This window comes from Etheostoma spectabile, chromosome 9, assembly GCF_008692095.1.
Source record: "Etheostoma spectabile isolate EspeVRDwgs_2016 chromosome 9, UIUC_Espe_1.0, whole genome shotgun sequence".
Lineage (NCBI taxonomy): Eukaryota > Metazoa > Chordata > Actinopteri > Perciformes > Percidae > Etheostoma > Etheostoma spectabile.
In genome coordinates, this window is record NC_045741.1 from 21927848 (window position 1) to 21949310 (window position 21463).

The 21463-nt window shown below is 40.3% G+C and overlaps 2 protein-coding genes across 6 annotated transcripts in view; both read right to left on the bottom strand.

Moving 5' to 3' along the window:
• The window catches only part of qsox1 (quiescin Q6 sulfhydryl oxidase 1), a 30910-nt gene extending 27390 nt beyond the window's left edge, over window positions 1-3520 (bottom strand). For both annotated transcript variants that reach the window (XM_032525633.1, XM_032525632.1), the window contains exons 1-4: window positions 3004-3520; window positions 1943-2043; window positions 333-381; window positions 33-135 (exon numbers count right to left, since the gene is read on the bottom strand). In XM_032525633.1, the coding sequence (XP_032381524.1) occupies window positions 33-135; window positions 333-381; window positions 1943-2043; window positions 3004-3334 (584 nt within the window). In that variant the 5' untranslated portion in view covers window positions 3335-3520. The remainder of the gene's footprint in view (window positions 1-32; window positions 136-332; window positions 382-1942; window positions 2044-3003) is intronic.
• Window positions 3521-4578: 1058 nt separating this feature from the next.
• The window catches only part of cep350 (centrosomal protein 350), a 34126-nt gene continuing 17241 nt past the window's right edge, over window positions 4579-21463 (bottom strand). For 3 of the 4 annotated variants that reach the window (XM_032525272.1, XM_032525270.1, XM_032525271.1), the window contains exons 19-38: window positions 21130-21270; window positions 20816-20955; window positions 20586-20693; window positions 20275-20492; window positions 19869-20080; window positions 19382-19660; window positions 18997-19146; window positions 18610-18770; window positions 16094-16216; window positions 14191-14435; window positions 13877-14076; window positions 13335-13482; window positions 12636-12796; window positions 12369-12502; window positions 12211-12272; window positions 10188-12103; window positions 9193-9708; window positions 8442-8588; window positions 8021-8143; window positions 4579-7651 (exon numbers count right to left, since the gene is read on the bottom strand). In XM_032525272.1, the coding sequence (XP_032381163.1) occupies window positions 7481-7651; window positions 8021-8143; window positions 8442-8588; window positions 9193-9708; window positions 10188-12103; window positions 12211-12272; window positions 12369-12502; window positions 12636-12796; window positions 13335-13482; window positions 13877-14076; window positions 14191-14435; window positions 16094-16216; window positions 18610-18770; window positions 18997-19146; window positions 19382-19660; window positions 19869-20080; window positions 20275-20492; window positions 20586-20693; window positions 20816-20955; window positions 21130-21270 (5355 nt within the window). In that variant the 3' untranslated portion in view covers window positions 4579-7480. The remainder of the gene's footprint in view (window positions 7652-8020; window positions 8144-8441; window positions 8589-9192; window positions 9709-10187; window positions 12104-12210; window positions 12273-12368; window positions 12503-12635; window positions 12797-13334; window positions 13483-13876; window positions 14077-14190; window positions 14436-16093; window positions 16217-18609; window positions 18771-18996; window positions 19147-19381; window positions 19661-19868; window positions 20081-20274; window positions 20493-20585; window positions 20694-20815; window positions 20956-21129; window positions 21271-21463) is intronic. The other variant, XM_032525273.1, reaches the window with a different exon arrangement.

Genomic DNA, 21463 nt, shown 5'->3' on the forward strand with positions numbered 1-21463 from the left:
GTGTGTGTGTGTGTGTGTGTGTGTGTGTGTACTTGGTGGGCTCCAGTGGAGGGCAGGCTGGAGGCCAGGGCTCTTCATGGGATTCCAGTTTGTCTATGATCCTGTGACGGAGCACCCGAACATCATGAGTGGAAGCTGGAGGTCAAAGAGTATCAAGAGAACATTATACACTGCTGTTTGGCAGCATACCATAGTATACCTGATTATTATTGACTAATGACTACCTGAGCATGTATGCAAACATCTGCATAAAAGACACATTTAATGTGAAGGCTCCTCCTTTATTTTGACACTGACCTGAGATTCTTCTGTGTGTGTGTGTGTAGTAGTACCTTTAAAAGCATGTCCTGTAGAATCAGCTTTGGAATAAGCATGGAAGAACTGCGAAGTGAAAGAGAGAGAAGGTTTGGGTTACGTAGGAAGTGGTAAAAAAGAGAGAAGCAAGATCAGATGAGACAGCACTCACACAGCCATGAGAGAAGCAAAGTGATGTTGTGTAATGTGTGTGTGTGTGTGTGGGGGGGCAGCTTTCCCCTCTGCCCGCCTTGACCCCTAAATCCTTCCTGATTCAAATGAGTCACAGATGTTAAAGCTCCATTGTGTGTTCAAACAGAAAGAGCTCTTTGTTTCATTGGCTCTCGCTGGATGACAGAGAGGAGAGTCTGAAACACACACACACACACACTACTGCTGACTAATCAGATACGCTACAAATACAAATGCAGATGTTTGAAGCTGGAGTGTTTCTGCTGATCATGCATAAGTTAACTCTACTGGGAAAGATTGTTGCCTCTACAGTATCTAACCCAACGTGTCAACATCCAGAGCTTCAAGAATTCTATGTAAACCTTTTTAACATAGGCTGCTCATACACACTGATAACACAACATGACACTGCATGCTAACACTACTACCTTTACAAGGAGAAAAGTCCCCTGTTGACTGAATATTAACAACAATATTGTAAAGTGGATCTTTCAGATTTTAAAGTTACTAAATGACAAACAGCCCAAAAAAGGGCTTCATTATAATAGCTTCAGAAACATCACAAAACAAAATCACTAACAACTGAAACATACTAACAGATAGAGTAGGATCTCTTAGGGGTGAAAGTTAAACATTTGAATAGACTGTGGTTTGTCAAATACCTTTTTCAAACTACTCGATCTGCAAAAGTATTTTATTTCCAAGCATGCATATGCACATTATACACTACGTGCTAATCAAAGTCAAACATAGCGTATTAGTGTTGAAAAAGGGGAGCTCCCAGACATGTTCAAGGAAAACTGTCAACATTCCTGATTTTATGGTCACTTCAGAATATGTATTGGGAGTACCAAGGAAGGGAAGGGGCTAGAAATGGTATGTTTCTGAATGTAGTCTGGTGTGCTACTGCAAGATAATGACCACAGCACAGTGGAAATATGGTGGAGTTGTTTCCGATGTATACATTTCATTCAAGTCATGGAATAAAGGACAAAGACTTGCTTCAACAGCCCCTGCTTCTCTCTCTTTTTAATTAAGGAAAAATTAATAATGGCTGCAACTAGTGATTATATATCTTATCAATTAGTTTTTCATTTATTCAAGTTGACAAGATGACAAATGTACCATGTATTCAATTTAGTATCATAATATACTATAAAAAAAACAGCAATTTATTCACATTTGAGAAGCTGGAACCGGTGAATTTTCAGTATTTTGGCTTTTAAAATGTATTTAAACAATTGCTTATTTAAACTGTTGCTGATTTATTTTCTTATTTGAATAGTTAAATGTAAAAAATAAAGACCAATAGTATGTTCCGATACTTTAAGTCTTTAGAAGTCTGCAACATTAGATAGTAGACACAGTAATCACATCTGTCCCAGGTCATCTGCTTTACTGTGTAGATAAGTGTAAGTGTTGGGCCTGTGTAAACACTTAATAAACTGTATAATACCTTTATAGTGGGGTACGCTCTGATGCCGAAGCCAGCGCAGACCTTTCTGTTTTCCTCTGCAGCACAGTCGACAGCTGCAAGGTCCACAGCTGGCTTCCACTCTGAAGAACAAACATCAAATAGAGACACAGTCAATATTTAGTTTACTGTACAGTCTGACACTAGATGGACCTTATGTTGCCCTTATGCCATGCAGCGTGCCAATATGAACTTCAGTATATCGATACACACAAAGTCCATTTTGTCAAGAAAAAGTTTTGTTTATCGAATAGACCTTACTTACCGCTTTCTATCCACATGTCTATTTATTTATGAAAGAAGGCAACAAACTCATCACATGTAGCGAAATAACTGAAGGGATTCTTACTTGTTATTATAGCTGATAAACATCAAAAAAAAAAAAAAAAACAGGTTGAGGGTTGCCATGCTGCCAGTCACTTCATCTGCATGAAATCCTAATCTTTTCTTTTGTACTGTCCTCAAATATTAGATGGATGACCCTCCTAAGCAAAGCCTTTGACAGCATGCCAAGACATCAGTTGCCATTGTTGACTGTGTGTGTGAGAGTGTAACACAGGACTGAAATACCCCATGACTATGTCAGGCCTTCTGCCATCATCAGATACCTTGCCCTCAACTATATTCCTAATTATATTTATTGTCATGACTCTGTGATATTTATTTTGGATCAAGAGCTTAAAAAGAAAAATAACTCAGTTGGATGATGTGATGGAGAGCCAAAATAAAAAGACATTCATTAGATCACATGCTCTAATTAACAGATAGAAACAACAGCTTGGTGCTCTCACTGTTCCCATGCAGGTTATAAAAAATAAAGGGAGATGTAACCACGACTGTAATTCAAGACTATCAGTCCTAAAATGTTTAACTATGATGTTTGACTATTTCGCTGGCTTATTGTATGAAGGAAACAACTCTGAAAAGTGTTTACAAAGAATGCTGTAAAAAGGATTATCAATGATTTCACCAGACTAGTATTCATAATGAATTGCCATTGTAAACAGCTGCAGCTACGTGACTGGCAGCTGGTCCGAACCAACCTTTTATGTCACTCGCCAAACTTTTGTAAACCGGAGAAAAGGCGATGCAGTGTCCGCACCATGAAGCATAAAACTCCACAAGAACAGCTGCTGAGGAGTTGATCAAAACCGACTCCACATTTTCCGGACTCAATATGATGACTTGATCAGAAGCGGTGTACAGTCCAGCCATCGCAGCAGAAGGAAAAAGAAGACAAACACATAACCAAATTGCGAATGTTGCTATCCTTCTGGGGTATATTTGTATTTCTAGAGGAAACCGAGACGTGGCACGGCCACAGCGCCGCGCCATCTTCCCCGTCCGAGCTGCTAAACTTCGGTGTGAACGCATCAAGTTTTCACCTCCGTGTCCTAAAACTTGACACAACTTTTTCTCCCTCTTTTGCCGGTCAACAGGCTTTATGGGTCCTCCCCCTGAAGAGCTCCAAACACCTTTCACAACAAAGTAACACACCCTCCCCACACTCTCTCATTTTCGTCGTTAACTTCTGCGTGAAGATGAAATCTTGAGTGACGCGCGAGGACAAGTATAGTTGTTTGCCCCTTCACGGCTTTCATACAGGAAACAACCTTGTATTACTATTTTACATTACATATTTACTATTTATTACTAGTAGCATTATTGAGACTTAAATTGGTTTAAAGAAAAACTATTAGTTAAGCGTAAACGGTCAAACTTGACCTTCAAAATAAGTTTAATAGGCAAAATAAATGAACATTTAATAGCTTACTTTTTTTTCCTGAGGTTTTCAAACCTTCCTCAGCGAATGGAGTTATCTCCATGACAACCTATGTGACAACCATAGACTGTTCATTTTAATAATTAATATACAGTCTATGGTGACAACCAATGAGGAGATGAGGTTGAAATCTGAGATAAAGGCTGGTAAGTGGATATTGAGTTATCTTGTTTTTCTTTACATGCCTGTCTAAACAAAAACAAATTGGGTCCTCTTTACCTAGACACTTAGTCAAATCATCACCACTATTTTTGGCCATATAAATTATTATATTCCTTCACACACAGTATCATATATCATTGAATAGTGACTTGTAAATGAAAAAGAAGCAATTGTGTTTCTGATAAAAGATTGGTCAATAAGGGCCTTAGCCAGGATTTTTAAGTTAACATTTCTGTGAATTAAAAACAAAAAATATAAAATTCCATAAATGTATTTAACTTTTTAAATGGCATCTTCTGTTTCCTTCACACAGTATGTAGGCTACTAGTAGTTTTTGTTGTTGTCTTCACACTTAAGATTTTTAAACTAATTATTAGCCTTAAAAATCCAAACATATGAAATAGCTATTATAGAATGTAACTTTTGATGACATGTAACTGCCACATTCCCATATATGCTACAGTGGACATGACAGTGGTATCCTCAATAGTAGTAGGAGTAACAGGCTTCAATTTCCCTGCATTTTGAAAGTGCTATCATGGATTTCCAGTATTGAGGAAAACAAAAGAATTTTACCACTTGGACAACTCCTTGGACTGCTGTCAGTGCTGCAACAACAGTCTGGTAACTCCAGCAATCTTTAAACTAAACCAGAACACATTTCAACTCAGCGTTCCTTTAGAAACAATGAAAGCTTTATTTACAATTTCAAAGGTCATTTAATGTTAACAAATATATAATTTGCACATATTTGCAAAGTAAACAGTGTTTATTTTACAACAATCGTTCAGGTTACAGTAACCGTGGGTCAGATAGGATAGACAGTATATTTACACCCATAAAAGAATTGTACAAGTCTTCAAGTGCACTTGGCGCACTCACGACACATTATTATAAATATCCATAAACATTTCAAAAGATGAAATGGCAAATCTAGTCCGACTAGATTAATTTGATAATCAAATGTTGTGCCTTCCTTTATAATTCAGTTAACCAGATCAAACTCTATTAAAGGTGAATGTATCTCCCTGTGAAGAAAACTGACCTCATACCAGCAGATAGAAAGCAACGCTACCCTGAACCAAACAGCTTCTTGATGATTAAGTTTATCTAAAGACTACAGAAAAAGTCCAACCTGTTTGGTCCATACCTATAAAGCAATGCATAAGACCAAGTACTGCATAGTTACAGAAGGGAACTTGACTTCCTCCCACATACAATCAATTCAAGAGAACAATGCTAGAGGGTTTGTAATACAGCCTTGTCTTTCTAAAGTACTTATGTCAACATTAGTTACAAATGCCTACAGAGCAGACATACAAGTCATACAGCATGGACAAGTTGGAGTCAAATGTTTTTGGTCTTTTTCTACATTATATAATTTACAGTTTGAACGTACACAGCATCTTTTAAAAACATTGACAATAGAAAAAAAGACTCAGTTTAAGGTCACTTTAGCTTCAGTCAGTGAAAATTAAGAAGCTCGGTCGTCACACATGCCATGAGTTTGTAGTTTCTTGGATCAAAGCAGACAGCGAGGTCCAACATAAACCCTTGGATACAGTCCTACGTGCTCAGTCTCATTAGCTCTATGACTCGCACTGCGTGCGTTTGTGTCAACAATCTAGTTCCTGATACAGTTCATTATTTATAAAAATGACTCAACTGTGTCTATTTGCACAGATGGAGGTGTGATGTAGACAGCAGGTAACATTTAGATTGAGTCCTCATTTCCTCAAGCAAATGAGAAAAATCTGAAAAATGAGGTTAAAAAAACAACAAAAAAACCTTCCTCAACTATGCTTCAATACAGAAAGATTGATAAGGCAGAAAATTAAGTATTGCCAAAATGGTAAGAAGAGCAGCCGTTTAAGGATCATTTAGAAAACGCTGCTAGTATACAGCAGTGGAACGAGACATTCAAAGAAAATAGGTCCAAAGGATGTTGAGACATCAGCAAAGTTTGTTATGAATCTACATCTCAACTTAAAGAGGCACTTAAACTGAATGTTGAGAAGACTTCCCACTGTTGTCTCACTACAGCGACAGGCTACATTCTGATGGTTGGTTTGAACTTGCTGAATGCTATAAATCAGAATTATTCACAGCAGCAAGAGAAGAATATAATCATGCTGCTGCACGACTCGGATGTTTTTTGGGCAAATGTTCAGCTGGCAAACTTTACCAGGACAACTGATGAAAAAAAAAAAAAACAACTACAGGTGTTTTCTCTCAGGTCATAGACGGTAAATGGACTGTAGGATATCCAGCATTTCAGTTCTGTCTTATGTTATGATTAACAAAATATCAAGTCAGGCCTACTGCCAGTCTTTTGCGTCCCACTTACAGGATAGGTGTTGTTGTGCTGGTTGTATGAGATGTTTTCAAGCTATTAACATTAGTAAACAGTGTATATGTAGTACGAAAGTGGGACACAGTGACTGTGTTAAACAGCTGCACAGTTGAGGCCACAATAAAAGTCATACAGAACACTTTAAATTAATCATTTACACTACCATGTTTAAATATTAAAACAGTTTTCTCCCCATGTTCTTTTTCTGGTTCAATAGTATTCTTTCAACCTCCTACATAATATATTGCTGTGTTCACATTCCCATTTCTCTAGGTGCTTTTTTACAATTTCATTAGATGTTAAAATCTGTTCTTTATATATGTTGACACAATCATTTACAATTCAAAATGTTACTTACTCCTCTAATCAAACATTTTTACGCAATAAATAATATAATTATGGAGACAAAATGTTTCATACAATATCTGATCTTAGTGATGCTCCACTACAGCACAGCCTGACAATATTTAATATGTGACAAATTTTTATTGTTTTATTGCTCCCCCAGCACTTTGGATTTAAAACTCAACAATGACTATAAAGTTAAAGTGCTGACTAGCATCTTTTGTTTTTGCATACATGTTACCCCAATTTAAAGCCAATGCATGAGGCCAAGCAAACAAGGAGTTTTTAGGGCCAAACAATGACTGGCTGAGCATGTGTTGTACTTGCTAGAGACCAGACTTCAAGCAAAAGGTCTCAGAAACAAGCAAGAAGTGAGGATCGTTGCAATGTCTGTGGGTCAAAGACTTCTGCCAGTTTTAAATTTAAGGTAGGCTTACAGACCCATTAACAAGGGGGATGATCACTAATCCCCCAGTATGGATGTAAAACCCCTCAAATTACACCTACAAGTTTAACCTAATAGTCACTGTTTAATTTCAAGGAACTGGATAACGAAACCAACACACTGTTTAGCCTTTGCCTAAACAAAATATAACAACGTATTTTGATCTGAGACTCGGTGGTGTTAAGGTTTAAGAAGGCTGGATTGCTCAAGAGGCGTGTGTAGAACAAATTACCTAACCACTAGCTGAAGCCATATCCAGCAAATTAATGTCACAGGAAAAAAAGGAGTTGTTTGGCTGAGAGGTAATGCTGGGACTGAAGGCATCTGAGGGTTGCTGTTGGCACATCCGTTGGTCGGCTGTAGTTCACGGGGGTGGGGAAAGACTGGGATTGAGCTAGAAGTTGTAGTTTAAAAATCTAAGCAGAAAAGCTGTCAGGAGAGGGCGTTTTCTCTTTTGGCCTTCTTATCATAGATTAGCGTCAGCACGTTTGCAGTGTCCTTCAGCAAAGCATCAAAGATGCTGTCTGCAAGCTGCATCTTCACAAACAGCTCGTCCTCATCATAGTTGACCCACTGGGCTTCCTCCTCATGGAGTTCCTGAACCTGACAAACAAACAAACAGTGATCAACTACTGAAGCAGAGTGACTAACATCAGTTGTTTGTATTGCAGTGAGTAAACTGAAAAAAATGTCATGACTGAAAGTTTAAATATTAGCTTTCAGTTTTATTCAAAAATCACAGGTTCAATCACAACTTCAAGGCTGGGTAACTAAAATCTATAATCAACTCTTTTAACATCCTAATGTTATTATGAAATGCGGTCAAATTAAGGCTTGTTCAGAAAAATTGTATGGTGGGTTACAAATGCCCTCTGTGTATTAGGTGTTCTGTCCTGGTGATAGAAAAATCCCTGATATGAAACGGCTGCCCTTTAAAATCATATGTACAAAAAAACAAATTTTGAGACCTACCAGAATGTGATCGACTCTGTCTCGCTTCTTTTTTCCAAATTTGAGCATCTTCTGCCAGTCAGTCTTCTGGCTATGATCTTTTGTCAGACCGTACAGTTTCAGTACTTCTGCTGAGATGAATTCCTGGGACACAGAGTAAAAACACAACATAAATAAATATAATGTAATCAGATGTGTAAAAGGCATTGCACTGAATTTGAATTTGTAAAACTGTAAAGGACTTTATTACTGCACTTTATAAAATTGGTTGTAAATGAACAAAGCCAAATTATGAAGTCTGTTTACACTTCCAGTCACTTTGGACGATAGGAAACAGACCAACTATACTCAGAGTAATCTAGCTGCCTTTAAAGCAATTACCACGTTTTAGACACATGTACAGTAGTGTCTCTTTCTTTACTTCTGTACTTCAGAACTGTACCTGGATTTTGGTGAGGTCTCCTGGTGTCTTTACTCTGTGGGAAAAGGAGGACTTGACTCGACGTGGTTTGACCCACTGAGGCTGATCTGCGTTAGGGTCCTCAGCATAGATCTCCTGAAGCATCTCCCAAGTCAGGTCGTACACAGCCTGGGGAGTTAAAAAGAATAATGAGATACGAGTGCGTAAATATGCAACATTAACTAAAACTGCAGTAGTTTTTCAGGTTGAGTAACCCTATGTTAGGTGAAGATAAGACAGATAGTATGTCAAAATGTCAGAAATATTACTACTCAACAGCTGAAGTACTTGCATTCAATGCAAAGCTTCTGACCCACTGAGGCAATATATTTCTCAGTGACAAAGGGAGATATTGTAGTTATAAGAGAAAGGCAAAAAAAGCTATGTAGTCTTGAAAACATCAAGATGCTGATCAGAGAAGAATCTGCTGAATAATAGAATCTTATCTGGCTTGTTAACACAGAGGACTCACTCGGTGTAAGTGTTGTCTTTAAGATTAAACTGCAAGTCCAGCGGCTGTTGGCTTAGTGTTACTGAAGCAGGACAGTTGTGTGCTGATTTTAACTAGTATGATGAGTGGGGAATGTAAAGGAAGTTGTGAAGAAGGATGCTTGTCTTATTTCCCTTACAGATTGTGGTATAATACACATGCAATGAATTTTTTTATTACAATGAGCTATCTGTATGTTTTTTTTGTTATACTTAAAACTACTTGAAAAGTTCTCCTTTTCACCTTTCGGTAGCTCCGAACGCAGAGGGCCTCCTGGTCCTGGCTCCTGGCCTCTATACCCAGATACTCTTGTGAAGGTTTGGGGTTTGGCAGTTGTGCAAGGATCAGTGCTCCCTCCTTCCCCAGACAGCAGCTCTCCCAGATCTCCTTAGTCGCAGCATAGACCATCTTCTCAACTTCTGTGGCTGAGTGGGGCACCACCATGGCAGGCTGCTCAGGTAGTTTTGGAGGCAGGGGGAGAGGTAGCTCCGGTCTAGGTGGAGTCTTAACCTGATGTTCCCCACCTGATGAGGCCAGCTCCCCCAGGGCTAGTCCAGCTGATAAGCCAGACCTCCCCAGCCTCACCTCCTCCTCTCTCTGTTTGAGTCTCTGCTGTTCTCTACGGGAGCTAAGGCCAAAGTCCTCATCAAACCAGTCCTGATCTTCACCCAGCTCATCTAGCAGTTCACGGCTAAGTTCCAGCTCTGCCAGTCGTTTGGCGAGCTCCTCCTGACCCCTGGCCCCCAACACCGGACTCTCCTGTTGTGAAAGAAATACAGGAAAAAGGGAATTTCATGCTCACTTCCTATCTAATATTAGAACATTCCATAAATATGAACATTAACTGCACCATGACATTACAAGTCCCATTATAAATCATGTTTTTACACTTTTGATCTAGTCTTAAAGGTTTTTTCTTTCTTACTGATCATTCAGACACAAAGAGCACCAAATTCAATAATGTCAACATAAAGTTGGACTTTGGCTGAGCACATATCGAAAACAAAGGTTCGCCAGGTCAAATCAACAAGTACAGTTTGTCAGTAACTTTGGAGAGTCATTGTTGCCGTTTCAACAGCACAAGTTTTTGCTCACTGACAGTGACATTTTGATTTGTGTGTCTTATATTAATCGGAAAATACATGGAAAGAAAATATTTTATTTAGTAATTTAAATATAATAAATTAATTTTTATTATTTATTAACAGGTTATTAAAGAATCAGAAATATACACTCACCGGTTGGTTACACAGCTCTGGAGAAGACAGCTCCTCTTTTTCCGCAGGTAGGAAGTAGGGTAGACCATCTTTTTGTTGCACTGAAGAGAACCATTCTTCTTGTTCAACATTTTCACTAATCAGGTATCCATTCATCTGGTTGGCAGCTTCTATTTTCTGCTCTTTAGCCTTTTTAATTTCAGCAAGCTGTGTCAAAGTGTCTTTTACAAAGTTGTTGAGGAGCTTGTCTGCAAATGTGTCCAGTAAGTCTCTGTCCTTCTGTTCTCCCTTATCATTCCTGATATCAGTGGAAAGATCAGCAGGACCAAACTGGTGTGAGTCTACCTCTACTCTCTCAACAAGGGCAGTAATCTCCTTCCGACTCTGCTTGCCCTGGTCAATCTTGTCCTCGTCGGAGATGAGGAGGGTGGTTGGTGCATTTTCGAAATTTAACATTACGTCCCTAGTGTTGCCATTAGAAATGGGATGCTTAGATTCTTTGTATTGCTGTAAATTGAGGTGGGATCCAATCTTGTGAACAGACTCTGTTACCTTTTTATCTCCAGACTCATTGATCTCATTAGATGTTTGATCATTTTCACTCTTCAGATTTCCTTGCTTTTGGGATTGGTGCTCATCTGTTTTACGTTGTTCCCCATCTTTATCTGACAGACCATCACAGAATGAGTCCTCATCCTCAGTGGTGTCTGTGTAAATCTCAAACTTGGCTGGTAGGTGTGTGATCTTGTCTGGAGGAGCAAAGATACCGTGGCTCTCATCACACCTGAAGTATACTACCCCATCATAAGTGCCATTGTTGCTCCCCTCAGACTTATCCAACTCTACACCAGCCCAGAAACCATTAGCAAAGCTTGTTGGACCTTTAAATCTCAGAGTGCCAGGCTGAACACTACCAACAAGAACACGATCCCCGATGCTAAAACTTGGCATTTCATCTATAACTGGAGAGATAGGGGTATGCAAAGGAGAGATGGGTGGTGAGCGGCTGGAATGAATAATATCCTTGATGTCATGTTTGGAGTCTTCTGTGTGGTTATGAAGATCAAGCAGCCTCCCAGATTGGCAGCTAGCTCCACTAGTCCCTAAATGGTGACTCAGTTCTTCAGATATTTCCTCGTCTACCTCTTCATCCTGGCTGTCATACGGCGTGGCTCTGCTTGGGGAGTCCTTTCTCAAACCCTTGATCTCAGTAGGGGCAACTGAGATTTGAGAGGCAGGCTTGGAACTATGATGTTCCTCCCTGGGGGAAGAATCCGCTGAAGACTCAAAGTCCTCATGATAACCATCTGCTATGGGAGAAGAGACCTTGACATCCTTTATTGGTGCCCCCTTCTTTGAAGACAAGGCCACCATGTCATGCTCACTGGCTGCAGATCTATAGCTTAAAGGAGGTGACGTTTTGAGGTCCATTGCAACTGAATGTGACTTACTAGAGGAAATAACAATAGATTTTTCAGCTTCCTCAGCTTCAGATGTTTCCCTTTTCTTTATTTCTGTATCTTGTTCTAGGCTAACAGTTGGTGAATATCGATGTTCTTCACTCATGGAAGAAGAAACATGTTTAGATGCAGACAGCTTCTCTTGGAAGTCGAGTCTGTCATCTTTTTCTAGTTTCAGAAGACGTTCAGAATGTTGATCCTCAAATGTGGAGCTTACTTCTATCTTCAGTTCTTCCTGAATGTCAGATCTTTGATAAGACACAATGTTCTCATCCCCAGACTCATCTATCTGTGCCTGGGCTTCCTTAGAAGAAGGTCTTAAAAGACCCACTCTGGCCAGGCAGCTCCTCGGCCCTGAGGGCGGACACTCAGGGCTGTCATAAACTGGGGATGTGGTGACTGTTGGTGCGTCGTCTTCATCAGACAATTCTTCAGGCACTGAGGTGGATTTACTAAGATCAGGTTGAGGAAGGGCATCTGTCATAATAGGAAAGGGTCACATAATTATTGTTACATCATTGATCATCAAAACACTTTAAAAAAAACTTAATGTATGTATCAGTTATGATGAGCGAACAACTCACTGCAATCTAATGAAGCATCATTTTGCGCCCTTTCAGATTCAGAGATTTTGCTGGTGTCTGACCTGAGAAAGAAGGATTTGTTTTTAGTTGAACACCAATCTTTTCGAAATTGTATTACAGTATAATTTTGTTATCATGTTTACAGCTGTATCAGGTACCAGTGAGCAGGTGGTTTAATACTGGACTGCTCTGCGACTGAGGTGGTATCTTTGATCTGGGACTGCGTATCAGGTGTGGAGTCTGGCTCCTTGTTCAGTTCTGCCTTAGTTTTCTCAATGAAGTTGTTATAGCTCTGAAAGGTAAACGGAAGAATAAGAGTTATTATGAAGAAATCTGCTTATACAGTGCACAGGTAAACACACAAATTAACAAAAACATTATCATCCAAGTTCTAAAAGCCCCCACACACACTTGCACACATTTACCTCCAGTTGCTTCAGTAGGCTGGCCTCCTGTGCCTTCAGGCGCTCCTTGTTCCTTTTCTTCTGCTCTTTCTTCAACTGGTAGGCCATATATTTTCGCTTTCTGAGTTCTTCTTTCAGGGCCTTGATACGGCTCTCTATGTCACTCTGGTCTGAAATGGGTTCTGAAGGCAATTTTTGATCATAAATCACAGTTAGAATGTGAAACCAGTGCCTGATCTCTGATTAGCAGAGGGTAATCCAACTTCGTGCCCCCTCAATCTTAAACCTAATTCTTTGGAGATTAGTGTACATTTTCTTTACGAAGAATGTGTTAGGTTAATTTTTGTGCATGTTGCATTGGCTTGCACCCAATGAACAAACAGTTTTACAAAGATTAAAGGTTAAAATAGTAGCCTGAAAATACTGGTCCAGAAAAACTGCTCTGTCTTTGCTTGTGCAGTAACTAAGTCCAATGCAAAGTGTTCTCTCCTCTTTTCACACAGCTAAGCAGGTTAGGTATCAGGGAAGTGCTTGCATAATGTATTCCTGGCAGCATCACACTATGCCTGACTACACAGCGCCAGCAATATAGCTGCATAACCTCCAATCTCTCCTCTTTGCACCTTCTATATTCTGAGAACTACCAGGAACTATTATAACCCCCCCCCAAAAAAAAATTACACATTCAGTGTATGTATGTTGCATTAATGGGGAACTCACCAGTCTGTATGAGCATGGGGGATTCAGTTGGCTGAGTGAGGGCATGGTTGGCGGTCCGGGAAGAGGAAAGCTGCATCTTGGTTTTGCTGCTTCTATCTGAAGGAGAGGCAGCAGAGCTGTGGCTGCCTTTAAGTAGAGACTGGAAAGAGTAAACATAAGGAGGAGGAGCGGAAGAGAAGGAGAAAGGAATATTACTTCAGGATATAACAACACAGTCAGATGGACTAATAGAGGCATGCCAGAAATAATATTTTTTATGCACAATAAACTAACAAATTGCATGTCCTTCACGCAATATAGAACGTTATATTTTAGTTATATAGTAATAGTTCAAGACTACAAATAACCCCAACAGAATCTATACTTAATTCTATGGGAGGAAGTTGACTGAAGCCTGGTCACTGTAGCATACTTCACTCTCTCAGACATGTGAGGTCAGTTTTAGAGTAGATATTTAGACTCAAAATTAACTCAGCTATCATAAAAGAGATGCGATTAAACACTGAAATTCAAAAAGGAAAGAAAACCACACTTATGCCTACTTGTTTGCTAGGTGACTGGGAAGCGGAAGTAAAGTCCTGGGTGTAATTTGCAGGGCTACTCTGCACAGAGGCCAAAGGTGTTTCAGGGATTGATGCAGGTTGTACTGAAGATGGGCTTTCAGGTTGCTGGGACCCCAGTCCCTCTGTGTGTATACTGGACTCAGGTGTCGCTGGGGAACAGTCGCCTTCACTCACATAGTCTGAAAACATGTAAACCAGATAAACATGAGATCATTTTGTATAAGTCCAGATACATTTTTACCTGGTTTTGACTTTAAACCATGCAAAAAATAGCTAGGATCCTGTTGCTTCACCTTTCTCACTGTCAGTTTTGGGCTCTGAGCTTCGATGGTGACTGGGGCTGGGGCTAATGTCAGGGATCTCCTTTTCCTGACCCTTTGCCATGTCCCGAGGTGTTTGTCTGTCCCAAACAGCCAGGGCCTCCTTTTCCATCCGACGGACCTCTGCCTCCTCCTGGTCCAGACGCTGTTTCCATTGCAGCAGCTCTTCAGCATGGTGACGCCTTTGCATAAGCTGCTGCTCCCGCTTTGTCAGAAACCTAGGGAAGGGGGCGGTAAGAATGAAGGGAAAAAAGAATGGGGAGATGAGGAAGGAGTGGAGGAGGATATGATGTCGAGAAGAATGATGAAGAAATGGAGAAATGAAGGAAGAGACAGGAAGAAGATGGGTGGTGAGGGATAAGGTAAGGTGGCAGTGAAAGGGGAGAGAAGAGAAGTTTGACAAGGGCATTTAGCATAAGGAATGTTAAACATGACATTGCCGAAGCAAGCAGACGCAAATCACCTGGACATCCAGTTATCAGTACAAACTCACCTCAAACCTCTGTCAAACACACACATACACACCCAATACATGCTTTACTTCTTTATTTCCCTGAAATAATCATCCAAATAAAAGTGAACAAGCACCCAATAAATAAATAAGCACAAAGTAATGATGTGTCACTCAGGAGAAAAGGAGAGCAGGAAAATAACAGGGAAGATGTCAGATCCATGCGTCAGACTGAATGCTGATTGGGTGCAATCACATACACCTCAAACAGTTACATGACAAAAAAAAATAAAAAATCTAAACATAGGCAGTCAGTAGATCTTTATGGATGCATCTCTTTAGTAGAAAAACGAGACAAACAACCTTTTTGTCTTGTAAAGCCAACAGAATTTGTAATTCTAAAATCCAACTTACACTAATTCGCTTATACATTCATATATCTGTACATACCTATCAGTCTAGTGCAGTCAGCTATAACTGTTGTGTAATGTGGTACCACACAGCTATGGGTGCCATTACAGTGCAGTATTATTTAGCTTTGATCTAATTTAGAGGCCTTTCTCTTGACTTAATGTATACTGATGACAGGACAGATACTGAAGAACAAGGCTGGGGGGCATTGTCTTTTAGTGCCTTTCCAAACTCTATTACAACCAATGGCCATCTGTACTTATTATCCAATTCTATACAACAGTTACCTAATAAGGAGGGCTAGTTAAGATTTACTGGGATCATTAAAGAGATAGAGCACTATATCTCTGCTCTGTTCTTTGCAAAAACCCTTTACTTCACCGTCATAGTGTGGTTTAATATTAAAACATGTTGCATCGACAACTAGACTGTAGCTGACCAACCAGCAGCCACAATATAAAGGACATCGAAGAAAAATGCACTGCAACATTCATTCCAAGAGGTAAGAAAGAAAAAAAGAAGGGATGAGACACATTTAACAGAACAAAAATCAGTGAAATCCCAGTGTTAAGTCTGAGATTCCCATCCAACAAGGAAGGCTCCTATTAAAATTAACATAACCTTTATCATTTACAAAACAACATTTATATTACCTCTAATATTCTCAATATAACCATTTTTTTGTTTAAATTGCTCCACAACCATTTAATGCACAGTAATGGCAATACATTGGTAAAACTGGCAAAAAATAAATGATATTTAAAGGGAAGTTGTCAAAAGGTTAGGTTATTTCAGCGAGGCAGCCTTCCTTGGGCACTTTTTAAGCTTTTACTCAAACTCTTCCATACACATATTCCATCCTGGAAACAAACCAACACAATCAGTCATCATTCACGTTCCCACCCCTACGAGGTCCCAGTGCCAGTAGATAAACACAAGCATGTTCCATAGGGTAGGGTGAGGCAGGGCTAAGTGGAGGTGCCGGGGGAAGAGGTAGATAGCACTGTACAGTACCTGACCAACTGGTTGTAGATAAAGAGCTGGAATTTAGGGTGAAGGTTGGGAAGACAGACACTGAGGGAGGCCCAGTGATGGGCCGTGAACACAGAGAAGAAGTAGTGGACAGGAGAACAGTGTCTACAACACATAAGCACGCAACAAAGTCAAAAGAGTCACACGAACATGGGTATGGAAACAAACAACACACAACGTACAGTAAGATGAGGAAAAACATTAAAAACACAAGAGACGTGAAGGGCAAAGGGACAAGTAGAGAGAAAAGGAGAGAGAAGAGTGATATGAGCACATGTGGTTTGATGGCACCCAATATGTCAGTCTGTCAGGTTTCTGTTAAAACATGGCTACCTTTAAATGACTATCTTTTGGGAAAACATTAACATTTTAGCTGGCTTTTGGGCATCAAGCGTGGGGGTGGGTTGGGGGTATGATCTCTGCCAAACCTGCTTATGGAGGGGTTTAAATGATTGAGTTATTAGTAACCCTGATTCTTATGAAGATAACAGTGTGAGGTAACGATTGCAGCCTTAGATTAAGTGATTACAACTTATTTGTTCATGTGTTATGTCAAGATGAATATATAGCATACATTTGCTTTGGCTTTGATCAAGAGCAGGACAGTGGTAATAGAGAATGACAGAGGAAAGGGAAGAAACAATAGTTTAATTAAATGGAATGCAAGCAAGAGAGTAAATGCCTGATCAGACACAAAAATCTAAACACTTATGTTGTTAAGGTTTATGTTGTTAGATCCTCTTAGCCATTGTATTTTGCAGTGATCTAAACCCAACTGTTGTGATTTTGAACTTCATAATGTATTAACATTGTTTTGGTAGTACACATTTAAACAAATCTACACCTAAAAAGAAAGTGCTACCATGGAAAACCTGTGATTTATAGCCAAGTTATAAATCCTAAACTCCAGAACAATTAACCCACGTGTTGAACTACCGGGTCATGAGGGACTCTACAATCACCCGACCAAAGCTGTTGGCCAAGTGTAAAACCTTGGAGGACAAACAGGACTTCCAAGCGAGGGAGTGGGTGTAATAAAAATGATGGCATGCAAAACCAATATGTGGATAAGAAAAACGTCTTATCTGTAAAATAATCTTGCCTCTGCAGTTGAAAGGTGCAGTATCAAAATTAGTGTTACAATTACTTAAGATCTGTGAAACATTGTCTGATGTCTTTGCTTTAAAACATTTGTTGAAGACCGCAACAGATAACTCTTAACTATTAAGACTTAACTCTTAGCACAGATTCTTCTACAAAGTACTGTTACAGTTGTACAAATTTCAAGTTTAGAGGGTGACTGTAGCAAAGAGTTAGGGAGTCTTATCTAGTTTAGATGAAGAAACACATGGAGCATGCTTATTTTCACATCCACAGCATTTTAGAAAGCAAGAGAAGGATGGCATGCACTGATTAAATTTCATTAGTTCAGTTTCTAATTCAGGTAAAAACCCTATTTATACAATTAGAAGATTTGGTATGGACATGGTAGAATACATTTTTAAAAAGGTCCCACAACATGTAAATTTCTTTTTATTATGTTTTTTTTTAACGTTAATATGAGTTCCCCCAGCCAGCCTATGGTCCCCCAATGGCTAGAAATGGTGATATGTGGGTGCTCAGATAGCTCAGTTGTAGAGCTAGACTTGTATATAGCGGTTTACTGCTCGACACAGCGGGCCCAAGTTAGACTCCGGCTTGCGGCCCCTTTCCTACATGTCACACACCCCCCCTTCATGTCTTCATCTGTCCTGTTAAAAATAAAGGCCGAAAATGCCCAAAAAATAATCTCAAAAAATAATAAAAAAAGGCGAGAGAGTTAAACCAAGCTCTGTGTATCTTGCTCTGCCTTTGAGAAAATGAAAGCTCAGATGGGCCGACCTGGAATCTTGCCCCTTATGACTACCTTCTCTTTCTCTGCTTTGTCCACCCAGAGAATTTGTCCCGCCCATGAGAGAGAGACATCATGGCTTTCAAACGAACAAAGTGGCAGTTGGTCAAGGCCACACCCCCAGCCTCCACCTTGCCTCTCTCCTCCTCAAAAACTACAGACTCAGAAATTACGTTAAATGACGTCAACTGATGTCATTTAACTTCACAGCAAAATAACGGTTGGCTCAAGACAGGTAACTCGATGGTTGCCTAGCAAGAATAACAAAAAAAACGCAACTGGTCTGATCAGGGTCTCTTTTAGGCAGTGCAGTGTACCTCGTCTGATCATGACCAAAGTGTAAACTGTGTAGTGGTGTTACGCAAAAAAAAGTAATAATAGATCAAAAGTGTGTATTAACATATACTATGGGTTAAAGAAAACTGATCAGTAAATATTTTTACAAGCACAAAAGAAGCAAACCCTTAAGGGGAAAGGCAGCAGGACAGTTTTGGAGTAGGCCTTTTTTTTTTTAACTAATAAGGGAGCATGACTTCTGATGATTCACTCGTCAAATTGGCAATAAGCAGAGAACCCATTTTATATAAGAAAAATTAAAAGCCTTTACTTTTCATCCATGTGAGAGCGCATCTTCTTGAGCTTCTGCATGATGCTGCTGGTCTCACTTCCAGAGACGGAGAGCGAGGGAGAGGGGCTGCGGATATCTTCAGCATGTCTCATATTGGAAGAGGCTGCCTCGGACACAGGGGTTTCTGACACAGGAGTCTCCTGGAGGATGGGTGAATGGACATGCATACAGGCCAAGTATTAGCAAAGCCAATTAAAAAAGCTTGAGAACATAGCAACATGTTCTACAGTTATAAAGGTTTTCTTTCTTGATTCCATTAAAATTTGACTTCTGTCGAGCAAACAAAACTGAAATGGAACCCTTTAAAAATCCATCTGTTCCTCTGTATAGGCTGTGAAGGTGACAAGTGACTGTTGCACTACTCACAGGTGGCGCTTCACCCCCAGCACACTTGAGACGCTCCTTAAGTCTGAATGTAGAGTTTCTCATCCGCTCAATCTCCTCCTGCTGCTTCAGCAACAGCTGCCTTTCCTTCCTGGCTGCTCTGTTGGCCTCCTGAAGTCGCTTGATCTCAGCCTGTGAACATGAGTGCGAGAGAAGGTTGGTTAAGTAATGGTTAAGATCATACTATACCCCAAAACACAATGGGAATTGTTGGGTTTCTGTAAATAACATCACTAAGTACGGTCTAGACCTGCTCTTTTATGAAAAGCGCTGTGAGATAACTGTTGTTTTGATTTGCCGCTGTATAAATAAAAATGAATTGAAATTGAATTGTCACAATATCAATATATTTCCACCCCCTACAAACCTGTTCCTGCTGTAGTTTCATCAGAAGGCCCCTCTGCTTCTTCCTGATGGGTGGCATTTTGTCATCCTCTCCCTTGTCCCTCAGCCTCTTTTTCTGGTGCTCTAGCCAGGCTAGCTCAGTTCTGGTCTTCTCTTTGACAGCTTTCTGGCGAAGATGCAGCAGAGAGCTCTGGTGCTGCAGTCTCACCTCCTCGTCCTTCATGTACTGACGCACCATGTCCATTGTGAACTGGGAAAAGCTATCCTGTCCACTAGAAAAGGCCATGTTTGCATCCTGAGACTGCAGGAGAACAAAGATTGGAGTGGGGAGCAAAGAAAAATAGGAGAAGTGAGGTAATAAGTAGTAATTATGTATGAGAGGACAAAAGAGACACAAACCACATGCTCAACAAGGTACATTCAGGCAACAAAAGAAAAATTTAGGACAAATCATCAGTAGTCACACTTAAGAATATGCATTGGTAAATGTTTGTATACTGCCCTCTCACCTTTAAGATATTCTGTGCCCCTGAAACCAATGTTGTGTTGTGACTGGCTCCATCATCCGATTCCTCATGGTGGCGGGACTTCTTCTCCATGGTTCCACGGCGGTGAGCCTCAGACGGCAGCAGAGAGCGGAAGGAGCGCTCTTCTATCTCATCTTCTGTCATGGACTCATCAAACTTGAGAGAGTACTCAGTTGCCACTGACGTACTGTCTCCTGGGGGGCCAGAAATAAGAGCGGTTGTTTCAGTACAAATTAAATGATGGCAACAAGGTTTTCACATTTTCTCTGACAATGGTGGTGGTGATACTTATTTAACAGCAGCCACAGCCAGTTGACAAGGGGAATACTCATGCGTGTAAACATGATAAAAGAATGTTAAATTAGGAGGCGTGCTTGCCATTAGATACCTTTCTCATCTACTGCAGAGGGGATGCTGTCACTGCAGAGGGAATCATTCGCTGCTGTAATAACTTCCTCGTCTATGGAGCTGCTGCCTGCTTCCCTCTCCGTCCTCTCTTTAGCTTCCCCCTTCCTCAATTTCCCCTCTACTGCTTCTTTTTTTGTCCGTTCTCTGGGGTCTGTCGAGGCACGTGACGGACTATGGTGGCTGCTAGAGTCCGCTCCACTGAAGAAAGTGTCAGATTTAGTGTATATTTCTCTTCCATAAAAAAAAAAAGAACAAGAGAAACTTGTGCTACAAGAGAGGCATGAGTGGTACCTGAGGTTGGGTCTTCTGAAGGATAGAGAGTCAGAGTGGCTGAGGCTGTTCAGCGAAGACAGCGGTTCCTCTGGCCTGGTCCTTCTGCTTGATACCTCACTAGGGAAGCTGTAAGAGAGCATTCAGAAGAGATTTAAGAAACACTTAGCTCAGATACTAAGTTTAAAATGAAAGATGGTATGCAGTGCAAATAATCAAAAACTCTTTCACAAAAGGTGTTTTTAGTTCACCTGTCAGAGTCATTTTTTTCCTGTAGCTGTTTCAAATAGGATCTCTGCTGTTCTTCCCGCTTGTCCAAAATGGAGGAATCAGAAACAGCAGGGGGGGCAACCAAAGCTCCTGCTATCTGGGACCGTGCCAATTCCGTCATCTGACAGACAAGGACACAATATACATACCAAATGTTTGATTTGATGAATCTTACACTTGACATTATACTTTCTTCCTCTGAATGGATAATTATTTCTTTACTGAAACTCAACAATCAATCAGCTTTTGTTACAAAATGAAGACACAGGCTTTTTTCCAGGCAGAGACGGCTAACCTCTTTGATGTGTCGGGCAGTGTCGGCTGTGTACCGTGCTGCCTCAGCCTGTTGACTCATCATCTTCGTAGTTGCCTCCTGGAGGCCCTCCAAGGTCTCTTTTTGATTTGCAGCCAAGTTATCCTGCAGTTCTATATGAGCCTGGACGAAAGCAAGCATGGACATCATACACACAGAAAAGCACACATACCTAAAATTAAAAAAGGTGAAGAAGCAACTACTAAAGCTATCATCTATAAATGCATATATATTTAGTTTGTAAGAGTAAACTAACTTTGTATATGCCTGTGTGTGTATGCGTGTGTGTATGGTTGTGTGTGTGTGTGTGTGTGTG